General features: G+C 32.7%; 1 protein-coding gene across 2 annotated transcripts; it reads right to left on the reverse strand.

The window, feature by feature from the left end:
* Positions 1-1778: 1778 nt before the first annotated feature.
* Positions 1779-6936, reverse strand: LOC148782542 (uncharacterized). Of its 2 annotated transcripts, XM_088865419.1 has the most exons (3): positions 6193-6591; positions 2758-2909; positions 1779-2158 (listed from the first exon to the last, which is right to left on the reverse strand). In XM_088865419.1, exons 1-3 carry the CDS (start codon positions 6549-6551, stop codon positions 2154-2156), a joined length of 516 nt encoding a protein of 171 aa, XP_088721545.1. In that variant the 5' UTR covers positions 6552-6591; the 3' UTR covers positions 1779-2153. The 2 variants fall into 2 exon arrangements, 1 of the variants encoding a protein (XP_088721545.1); XR_016054634.1 differs by lacking the exon at positions 1779-2158 and having other exon boundaries at positions 2722-2909; positions 4332-6936.
* Between the last annotated feature and the right edge of the window lie 5796 nt (positions 6937-12732).

A 12732-nucleotide genomic window follows, 5' to 3' on the forward strand; every position in this document is an offset into this window, starting at 1 on the left:
TCTTTTTTGCAGAGATGTCTACAACCCAACAGAGTGAGAGTATGAATTCATTTTTTGATGGCTATGTAAATGCAAAAAGCAATCTAAAAGAATTTGTTGAGAATTATGTACTTGCATTAGATAGTCGATTAAGAAAGGAGAGAGATGCAAACTTTGAAACAGTTCACAAACATCGGGTTTTGAAGACTTATTTTCCAATGGAGAAAGAAGCAACATGCATTTATACCAAAGCAATGTTTGAAAAATTCCAAAAGAAATTATATTGCAGTATTGAGTATGTTGTGATAGAATCCGACCATGATGGACAACTCATTGTATTTAAAGTCTTAGAATATAATGAAGAAAAAAGGATATCCATTGTTACATTAAATATCCCTAAAATCAAATCAACTTGTAGTTGCCAATTGTTTGAGTTCACTAGATTACTTTGTAGACACATTTTAATTGTTTTTAGAATGAAAAATATTTTTAAAATCACATCTTGTTACATCTTTCCAAGGAAGGGTATATAATAGATAAATATGGTCATACAATGCAAGTTGATTTGCATGAATCCTTGATTGTACGATACAATGAATTATGTAGAAGGGCGATAGACTGTGCAGAGAATGGTGTTATGTATAAAGAAACATTTCAAGAAGCAATACATGTTCTGGATGAGGGATTGAAGAGAGTTGCAATTGTAAAAAAAAATATCGATGAAACACGTCAACAGGCAGCCTAAAAGATTTTCAAGTTTTGGAATTAAATATCAATGTATGAAAAAGTGAATTTAATAAACAATAAGATAATGCTTGACCGCCTACTAGTGAAGACGAAAGGAAAGCCTCCTAAGCATCGATTGAAATCCTTATTGGAGAATACACAAAAGAATGATAGGAAATGTACCATGTGTAAAGCTAGTGGTCATGATAAGAGGAATTGCACAGCTTTGAGGAGTGTACTGTATATCGAAGAATTTGAATCAAAATATTCTTAAACTGGTTCCTTTTTTAAATCCATCATTTTCAATTGTTAACGAATTTGTAATTGATCTCTCTCCCTTTCTCTTTCCCCCCCTGCCTCCACCCCACCACCCTCAATTAATTAGTATTTTGTTTGTAACAGATTCAAGTGACAATCATACTTCTCATGTTTGCAGAGTATTAGAGAAATTGTATTAGCACCACTTCTTATTCTCAGGAAATTACTCTTTTGGTTGAACTTGTGATCTCTCATTAGCACTACTTTTTGTAAAGAATGCTACCTCACACAACCTTTTTTTTTTGTGCATATTGCCCTTTTCTAAGGGTATCTTTTTTTATATAGAATGTTGTCTCAAGCACCATTTTTCGTACTGTTGCCTTTTTCTAAGGGGTACCCTTTTTATATATAAAATGTTGACTGAAGCACCATTTTTTGTATATGTGGCCTTTTTGGGCCTCCAACAAATGTAATTTTAAACTAAATAGTAATACAATTGAAGGTTTACTGCATTGAATAGTTGGGGTCTTTGATGATTGGAATGTACTCATGGATTTGAACAGTTGGGGTCTTTGAGGAGAAGCTTGCCATTTACTTTCTCAATACAGTCAGATGATTTGCGATCTATTAAATTTATGATAAGATCTCTCCCTCTCTCACACACACACACACTCTCTCTCTCTCTCTTTCTTTCTCTCTCTCCACATTATGTAAAGCATCATCCTGTTTTATGTTTGGAACAAACCTCTCTCTCTCTATTCACATGTAGGGACTACACAACTGCATGAATGAAATTCAAGTTGTAAAGAACTGAATAATCCAAATGACAATATATCGATAAGAAAACTTCTTTACAATGAAGTAATGAAACATATTTAAGCTGATTGCTGCTAATTTGGATGAAATACAAGAAAAGAAGGTCAAATTGTTTAGTTATTTCTCTCAAATGCTGCAAATGTAGATTTTCAACACATGCTTCCTAGAATCCTCCAAGAGAGAAGCTGGTGTGCCTATGCCCCCTTTCCTTTTCAACACATGCTTCCTAGAAACCACTAAGAAAGCCTTGCTTATTGACAAATTTTGTTAAGAGACTTGTTTGATGGATTGGTTTGGAAGAGAACCAAGCCGCTCATGATTGTCACATTCAATCAAAAAATTGATATCATCGTGAAAGAACACCCAATAGCTTTTCAATCTGCAATAGTCCACATCAATTGATATCATCGTGAAAGAACACCCGATAGCTTTTCAATTTGCAATAGTCCACATCAATTGATATCATCATTATTTCTGCAATTCCTCTGAATAATTACATTTTCCACCTTTTTTAGGAAGTGATTAGAATTATCCCATGACCAAAGAGATATGGGTTATTTCAACATTTCTGTGTGGAATTAACAATGCATGTTTTTATTTTTTATTTTTCAGTTTCAAGGTACATACCATTAACAGTAGCCATGTAGCGAATTATATTTCATTTCATAATAAGCTCAGAAAGTTCCAATTCCCATAAGGAAATAATGAAGAGGAACTAAATTCTAATTAAGTTGTATGAACTTACTACCAGACATGAAGCAATATTCCAATGAAAGCGCTTAATAGTGGACAAATGGTTTGCCGTGGGAGATTTTGCATTCAAAGCGCTTAATTGTGATGTTCTTGTGATAAATGGCCAAATTGAATATAATGGATATAGAATTTATGGAATGCAATAATTTCAAGTCCATTATAGTAAGAATAAGAAAAGAAGAAAAGGACTAAAGGAAAATTAACTCAATTTTCATTTGTACAAACCTTTTTTCTGTTTCAAGGTATGTTTGGAAATAATTACAGCAATCCTTCTAGAAGTTAGTGGATCAATAATAGAAGAATTTATCAGTAACCATGGCCTCAAGAGTATTCCACCATGAAGCCAAACCATTTGGTCCAGTATATACATCCAATACCTGCACATGCATCAAGAGCATTAAACAGTTCCAGGGAAGAAACAAGGTATAATAGAACCAAAAATAATAACAAAATATTGCAATGGTGAACCACAGCTCCAGTTGCTAGCCTTTCAATCTGCAGGATCAAGCTTACTGACAAAAATGAAAACTAAAATTATTGATTTTAGGACAATCAATTGTTCTCCGCTACATTCATAAACTTTTAGCGTGAAAGGGAACATGGTTGACTTTTTCAAGTACAGATTTGACAAATGAAAACAATAGATTTAGTGATCATGCTGGGTATTTACCATTATTTAGAAATTATAAGGAACATTTAATCGTTAACTAAGATCCTCATGGTAGCATTGATAAGCAAATCCAAGTATGAAGCACCGTCACAAAGGTAAGCAGCAGTCCTAGATCCTTAAATCAATGCTAACACTCACAACTTGTCATAGTAACATTATGAGTACAAAAAAATATAGGAACTTGGTCAAACATAACCATTGCACGATCTTTTGGATGAGGAAGGTAGTGTAGTCACTATAACATCACTTGACTCAACAATTTCGAACGGTGTTTCTCTAGCATGAATTCCCTTCTTGGAAAATTTATCCATTGCATCAAAATTGCTGAAACCATACCACCAACTCTAAAGTTCATATCTCCCAATCCAAATGTTAACATTAACTATGTAATGCTACATACTTTTCTAATGCATTAAATTCATGATTAAGCAATCCAAGTCAACTATTCAAGAAGAAAAGGGTCGAAACAAACAAAACATCTTTGATATTCTAGAATAGGAAACATGCATATTATTTACAGGAAAACAGGGGAATCTCCGGACTATCACTAAAATCAATAAATGCCAACTCATTAAACCATTGTGTACTTCATCTTTTGCTTCTAAAACAAAAAAGAAAAGGGAATTCACTTTATAGATGTTTTAGCCCTTAAGAGTTAAAAGCCCAAAAATGCAGGTCAGAAGCTCGAAGGTGCAGGATAGAAACTTAAATTTCAAAGTTTTCTTCAGTTTAGCAGAAATAACCATTAAAACCACATAAATAACTACAATTTTCAAAAGGAATAGCTTTCAGCAATTACCTTTTAACATGCAAAAAAAATCAAAAAGTAAAGACTCATATACACGCGCTTAATTTCCAAAGCATCTCCATTGATTGCTTTGAATTTGCATTCTCAATTACTTCTCAGTTTCAATTAAAACCATGTATAAAGTCTAAGACATTCAATCAAAATGTTTGTAAAGAAACCCAAATTTCAAACTAAGAAATTTTTTTAGGAAATGCTTCAGAAAAATCCATACAACGCTCTATAAATCCCAAGCAATCGATAAAGAATTATCAGCTGTAAATAAGTAATTTACAAGAAAAAGGAAGAAATAAATAACGGGGAAAATAAGGGAAAATTACCTACCACAACTTATTCTGAGCTCGATTCTAGTGTGTGAAAGGGTGGGTTTTCTCGGGAAGGTATTGTAAGAGGAGAATGAATAGGGGCCACCAATACAAGCCATCTCCTTTCACACACTTATAGTTTTCCCTTTGAAGATTCAACATATTCAAGCCAGAATTGGTTTCTAAGTGCAAAGCAGAGAGAGAGAGGCCAGACCCACACTGGTCTCTAAGTCCAAAGAAGACAGAGAGGGATAGAGTTGAGGACACAAGGATAGTCCCTCTCCCTCCTCCCTCTTTTTCTCTCTAGAATGCATTCACCCAATATATTATCACGTGGAGAAGTGATCCAATCTGTTTGTTGCTTGCAACAATTAAGGGAAGAAGGAATACCCAGAGATAATCGTTCGTGATTGACTCCTCTATTTTTTTTCTTTTCCCACCTTTTTTTTCTCTAAAAAATCAGCAGAGAGAACCCTTGGTGGTCCCCATGGAGAGAGAGAACTACCATTCCTCATGGAGAGTCCCTAATTCCGTAGAGAGAGAGAGAAAGTACACTCGGTGGTCCATTGGAGAGTCCCTAATTCTGTAGATAGAGAGAGAGAGCGTACTTTTGGTGGTGACATTGGAGAGAGAGAGCACCCGCTATTCGTCACGGAGAGAGACCTTTCTGATTAGAAAGAGGAATTCGATTTCAAATTCTAAATTTAAAATTGATAGAATTTTTTATTTTGTTACACATAAACCTTCAAATTAAAATAAATCTTATGGTTGAAATAATTCTACTATAATACAACCGTTGCATTAGATCATTTCTCTATGTCTCTAGGTATGTTTGAGAGATATTCTCTATGTCTATAACTTTGCACATAAATATTCTCTATGTCTCTAACTATGCACACACACAAACGCAGCTCACATTGGGAAAGGGGCTGAGGTCACTGTGGTAGCACACCCCATAACTCAATTACACATTGCGGTTTTCATTGACACTGATAGCTTAAAAAACCATTAACTAATTAAAAACTGGGTAAGGGCATGTCATCTCCACTTGATTACCCCAAAAAGAAAAGAAAAGAAAAGAAGAGAAAGCACAATTATTCACCCAAAAAAAAAAAAGAATTCAGATTTCAAAGAGATAGGCGTATGCACAAATCATGTTCATTAAAGAGTGTGGTTTGTATAGGTTGCAACCTTAAACAATCAATTTGAAGCGCACCTCCAAATTTTATCATAACATGCAATTCAGGTGTCAAAAATTATTAGGATTGCCTAAAAATCTATTCTCATCTATAATTATAAAAGTTTAATCTTAAAAAAAACTTTAAATCAGGTAGATTTATAAACATCTGAAATTTTGTAAATGAACGACCCAAATAATGTGTTACAAAATACACTATTTTTTAGACTCAATTTTTTTTTTTTTTTCATATTCATACATCTCGATGTCAATTAAAGAGTTTTTCATCATCAAAACAGAATTTCCAATGGATTAAGTTGCACCTTAATTCTACATTTTAAAGTTGCTACCTTATATAAAGGTTTTCCTAATTTAAAGTCACAGGTTAGAATTCAAAGAGCAAAAGCAGTTTCACAAATGAGAGAGAGAGAGATTTCAGGTAGATAGGGTTCATTTAACTAATAACAAGGAGTTGAGGAAGCAGCATTATATTCACCAAGAGAGAGAAAGAGGAGAGAGAGAGAGCTAGACACACGATGACAACAAAGAACCCACCATTCATATTCCTCCATAACAAACAGTTGAATTCGAGGCACACAATGAGAACAAAGAACCCATCATTCATATTCCTCCATAACAAACATAATACAACTGTAAAGGCTTGAAACATAGAAAAGAGAAAACCTCATTCTAACCAGTATACCTTTCACACCCAGTAATGACAGAACAGCCCCTATCATAAGGCCTAACACTCCCTCTCGCTCTGTAACAGTCCTTTGTATAATACGGTCGTCCACAACCAGGTGGACAAGGAACCCTATCTGCCATTAAAGCACCATAGCTAATGTACTGCTCTAACTCAAACACAACTCTCCTCTCTGCAAATCCACTCCATTTTGAACAGCCTGCTTCATTTCCTCTGCAAATCTCTCCATTACTGTAAGCTTCCTTACTTTCTCTATCTAGGTTTGATGGCGTTTCCTGATGTTGAAGGGGCTGTAATGGAGAAGGGAGGAGAGAGATGAGGAGGATGAGGAGGAGAGAGAGTGGAATGGGCGCCATTATTCTGAGTGCAAGTGAATAATATTAAGGAAATTATAAATGGGGTGGTGGGTTGTGGATTTATTGGGTGGGTGAGATGTTGAGTAATGGGGACCGTTGGATTGAAAGAATGGGGAAAGATTGGTTAGATAGACACAGTAAATGTGGGCTTTTAATGGCGCAGTGGTCGGCTATGGTCGGCTCTGTCAATGGGCCTGAAAAAGAAGTACAATAATATGAAAGCATCGTTTCCATGATCTATTTTATTTAGGGAATAAAAATCTCGAACCTGAAATGGAAAAAGTACAAAAAAAAAAAAATTAAAAATTAAAAATTAAAAATTTTTAATATAATTTTCTCGGAAAAAATTTACATAAACAATCATTAGGTCCCACATCAAAAAATTTATTAGAAGAGGTTGTTTTGACGTCCGAACATCTTCAAATTAATCATCTCGAAATCAAGATGCATGAAAAATGAAAAAAATTGGATTTCAACGCACTTTTGCACCATCAATGGCCAAGATTTTCAAGTTTTTGTAGATTCGCTCGATCTACACTATTTTTTAAACTATAAATTTTATATTTAAAAATAAAATATATTTTAAATAATTATAAAGACTTCTAATATTGAATCCACATTTCTTGACACTATTTGAAGTTGTGCTTCGCTTTGATTGTGAGCTTGGCTCTATCCAAACTGCACCCAATTTTAACACCGTCCAATTTAAAGTCCATTGAGATGATTATTTTTTAGTATCCATCTAGAAGATGGATGTCTAGTGCGTTTGGCGATACCAGTGGCTCGAAAGATGGAACGATGACTTGGATCGGGCATCCAAAATAATGCTTGGTGAGTTGGCAATCCAGATCGCCATTTACTGAACTAGTAAAAAAATAGTGAACTAGCAAAAAATCAGTCTGGATCGGTGAATCAACAATCTGGATCATCATTTTACTATACATAACCGTTAGTTTACTTCTAGACTCAGATATTTTTCTATATATATGCCAGCGTAGGAAAAATCAATCGCCTGGTTAATCGGAACCGGCTACTGTTTCATTTGGATTTGGTGAACCAACCGGGTAATTTTAAAAAAATCCCAAAAAATAACAGATTTTATTTGTAATGTATTTTTTATTTATTTTATCATTATGGCAATGATTGAAAATTGTTTTGGCCATTAATATTTAATTTTACATTTTTCTATATTTTGAAAATTTTCAAAAGTACCCATGGCACAAATCGATTCTTTAAAATCCATTTTCTTTCCATTAGTTTTCTTTGTTTAATCATTCTTTAAATATATTTTCATATTTTACTAAATATTTTGTATTTTTTTTTCTTTTTAACACTATTTTTACTGCTCGGGACTGGCCTAGTTAGAACGGTTAAACTAGCTGGTTTACCGTTTAGGCCAGTTGAACCGCTTCCAGGCTCATGTTCGGTTAACAGTTCCAGTTCGATTTTTCCTACACTGCCCTGAACAAATGGTGACAATTTGGTAATATGGCATCCTAAGTTACCCAAGCCAAAATTATAGAACTTGTTTTGAGTCCCAAACCCGAAACAGGGTGCTTGTTCTGAGTCCCAAACCCGAAACAGGGTTTTCCATTAGAAAATGTTGAAACTAAGGTTTTAAAAAGTCGCAACGGATTCGCCCGAGTAGACACGTGAATCAATCATCCCGTGTTGATTATTTATCGCCCGATCCTAGAGGAGACTCGACACGAGAATCGGTCACCCCGTATCAATTCTTTATCGCCGATCCTAGATGAGACTTGACAAATCATTCACATGATGTCGGCGAGTCACTAAAGATATTTTGGTAATTTCAATTAAAAGGCATAACCGCAAGTGTACCCCTTTGCTCGATCGTGTCTTAGACCATATACTAAATACCAAGAATATTTTGGATCAGATGTAAAAAACCAAAAAGATGTTGAATTAGATGTTTTGTATAGAGAAGGAAAGAGTAGGGAATAAGAGGATTACACTGACATTAATAAAAGTAGGAAAAATAAGTCCCTTCGCTAGATTAGTCTTGCTGCTTAGTGATCCGGCGGCCCTGGCGGAAGCGGAAGAAGCCTCATTTACCACCTTTTTCCTCGGATGAGTCAAAAATACTATGATGGTTCGGTTTAACATTATTGCTATTGTACAAGTATTTATAGCCCTCAAACTTTCTTTGATTCTTAGATGTGGGAATTGCGCCGAGTGATATAATGTAGAAAAGTTATTCAATATAAACAATTATTGTAGAAAAGTATTCAACAATGAGTGATGTGTTGTAGTGGTTATCAACTAGGTTTCTTTTTGGGGGACACTATTGTGCAAAAGGATCACCATTAAATTTGGCACAGATCTCTAGAAAAGTTATCATATTCTGGCAGCATCATTTTCTTATTTTTTTGTAAAAAAAATAAAAAGTAATACAAGCAAAAAAAAAAGTAATATAACATCTTATTTTTTTTCTTGTCCAAAAAAAGAAAAAAAGGTAATCCAATAAGTATTTCTTGTCAATAAAAGGTATTTCTTAATACAACAAATATTTTTTTAATACAAACTAGGAATAACTGATCTAATTATAATTTTTATTTTTATAATATGGCAACCTTTAACATAAATTTAGGAATATTAATTTTAAGATAGGATTCATACAAGGTTGAAATATCTCTCCGTCTCTAACAATCTCTTCCACTAAATTTATTATAGAAATCTAAAAATTATATTTTTGAAAAATTGAAGCGTTATTTCAAAAATTGATGCACATTCTAATAAATTTTATATTGATAACCAAATATTTTATTATTTATTTGCATTATAAATCTTGTAATGTACTATTTTTCGTACAGTTGTCAACAATACATTTCAAAGTCAATGATATTATAAGATATTTTGAATTTGTTATTATTTATATAATAAATTGTAAACCAAAAATTTTTATTTCAATATATAATATTATAGTTAGTTAGGTTGTATTAATTTTGGATTATAGTTAGTTAGGTTGTAATAATTTGGTTTTTTTTTTTAGCGGATTAGGGTTTTCCTCCAATTCAATATTTTAGTGGTAATTTTTTCATCGATTTAATCCATTATTTATTATAGTCTATGTAAGTATAATTATATACTTTATCCTTGATAAGTCTTTGTTTTTTGTTTTATATAATGCAAATTTAATGGTTAACATAAGTTCATATAGGGAAAAAACATCTCAATATTCGTAAATTGATAATAAAAAAAAAATGAAAGTTAATAATGTTATATCAGTATTTTTTATTGGATTATTAAATAACAATATTTATAATGAATTTTAATAATTTTTTTAGATTTTTTTTAAGGCTTAATCAGTCCAATTCGGCTGATTCCTGATCTGGATCGCCGATTCACCGATCCGGATGGGTTTTGGGGGTGCCCGATCCGGAGCACCAATTCGTTTTTTAAACCTCTGGTTGAAACCAAACTAATATTTATGTCAAAAGTGGCGATAAATTACCAAAAAGCCCCTCTTATATTGGGTTCTATATGTTGATAAGATTTTTTAACAAAAACACATTTTGAGTTTGAAGCACAAAACAAACAGAAGTAGTTCCATTATTTTGGTACAAGTAATTTGATGCAAATTCGAAGAAGGGAAAAGAATCTAAAAGAAATATTACATTGATTGAGAATTATTAGAAACTAACAAGTCTAACTTTCAAAAGCTCAGTGGATTCAATAGAAACTCAACAAATAATATTTTGGAAAAAATGACCATCGAATCGTAAGAAGACCCTCACACAACTTTGTCTATAGACTTTATTTGGAAACCTTATTTCCAGTTTTAATGACATTACAACTCCTCGCTAAAATTGAACTCAAATTTGACACTTTGACATTGAGAAAATAAAATAAGACAAAATCATTCTAGAAAAATCCCTTAAAAGGCACCCCATTTCACATTGACACCAACTTCGTAGGTTTCACCCAAAATGATAGAATGAAAAAATCCTCCAAAAGCACGAAGCCTCAAAATTTGCTACACGTAGTTGGCCTGCATCATGATTTAAATAGGTCAAGCTACTAAATTGCCTTGCTTGTTTAGTGTTATAAATCAGTAATAAGGGTAATTTGGATCTTTTTAAACAAGTTCTTGAGCGCATCCTAAATGGAGGGGTTTTAAATTTGGTTAATTGCTGATTTAATCATATCATTGATTTTTGGGGTTGTTTGAGCCTCGTAACATTATCTCCAACTATAACTACACCCAATGTACAAATGTAACTTGTCATGGAATTAAATGATAAAGAAAAGGAAAAATCTCAATTAAATGGTCAAACTATTTTACAAAATTACCAAGGTGGTCAATTTATCCCAATTAATATTGAGAGTTTTGCTTTTAATTTTCATTTCATTCAATTAGCTCCTTAACAACCGTAGTAAAAATAATTAATTTTCCCCATTTAATTTTAGGAACCTAAACGAGTAGAAGCATTGAGCATTACATGCATAGGCGAGTCAATTGACAAAAGTACAGTTACTGCTCAATGTTAGATACATTGCAATTAAAACAAGGCAAGTTTTATGTTGCTACCACTAAATAATCGGGGGTATTTTCATCATTTGGCAGCTCCTATGCTACTAATCTAAACAACTATAGGGAATTTTGTTATTTTTGTAGGTAGATCAATAGGGAAGGAGTCCCCTACTCTTGATAGACATGGAACTGAAGGCATCATATTGTAGCACTCGCTACCCTAACCACATATGCCTTGAATCTATTTCGGGAGTTTCGTTAATTGACTCATATCACTTGAGTGGAGCTAAATTACCGATGTGCCCCTTGTTTAGGGTTATGAATCATGAATAACACAAATTTGATATTTTACACTCTTTATAAAAAGCAATTATTTTCACTTTAAATTGGATGATTTGTCTATCTTGATGATTTTGCAAAAACTAACCATGCATTGCAGAGCTGGCAATTGTCTGGGCAGCCTGGCTTTCTATTTTTTTTCCTTTTATTTCTGCTTCATTGATTTTGGCCCAACCCGACCCTTAGGCATTAACTTTAAAGGGGGAGAGGGCGGGGGGACGTGGTGCACAACTCGTGTATACAGAGAGAGCGAGAGAGAGAGAGAAATTTGTGCCCAACTCGAGCATACAGAGAGAGAGAGAGTTGTGCCCAACTCGAGTATAGAGAGAGAGAGAGAGCGTTTTCCACACACCCTAGGTTAAGTTTAAATCTTTATCTTATTCTATCACGAAGAAAATATAAAAAATTTATGTCAATATAATTCTAATTTTTGGAATTCAAAATTTTCATCATGGTCAAAACCTTTTTTCTAACTATTTTACATTTTTTTTTTTTGTATCCCATTTTAAGAGCATATTTATTATTATTATTATTATTATTATTATTATTATTATTATTACACATTGGACTAAACTCAATTTTTTTGTACTCATACTTTCACTATCATTTATCTATAAAAATATAAAAATAATCAAATAAAATAATCAAATATGTGTGCAAAATTTAGGAATATTTTTTGGTTATTTGGGTCTTCTTATTTATTTATTTTAATTTATTTATTTTTACGGATGCATAAATGATGAAAAGTATTCCCGAATTTGAGATTAATCTATTTTATAGAAAAAAATAAAAATAAAATATAATATATCCCCTAAAAACATATAAACATACAATTCCGCAATATCAAGAACCATGCCCTAAGTCAAATTATAAGTCATCATCTATCTTCTTACTACTATCTATATCATTTTGGACTTTCTTTTTACTCTTTTAGAGCCTTCCACTCAAACTAAATTATCACTCCTAATTAGTATTGTTATAGGTCAAAGCTGGACATGACTAAACTACCTAACAACTCCCGTCTACTTTCTCTATCTTATTACCATTAGAGCCACTTCTAAGTTTCGTTGAATATACTCATTTCAAATTCTATCATTTTTTGTCTTGTTACCCATTTATCTTGATATTTTTATGTCTGCTCTACTTAATCTATAAATATAAAATATATAAAATATTTACTTAAATTTTTTTAAAAAATAATAATGGGATAATAATCGATTACTTTTAAAAACGGAGAAGTCACAATTACTCTTGTCCGTCATATTTCAAATTGGATGATTCAAAGTTCAAAATCAATTTCTCAAACTCTATAAACCGTAATGACACACTCGCACTTTGATATCTATG

Source organism: Amborella trichopoda, chromosome 4 (genome assembly GCF_054954075.1).
Source record: "Amborella trichopoda isolate Santa Cruz 75 chromosome 4, AtrichopodaSantaCruz75HAP2 v2.0, whole genome shotgun sequence".
In the NCBI taxonomy this organism is placed as follows: domain Eukaryota; kingdom Viridiplantae; phylum Streptophyta; class Magnoliopsida; order Amborellales; family Amborellaceae; genus Amborella; species Amborella trichopoda.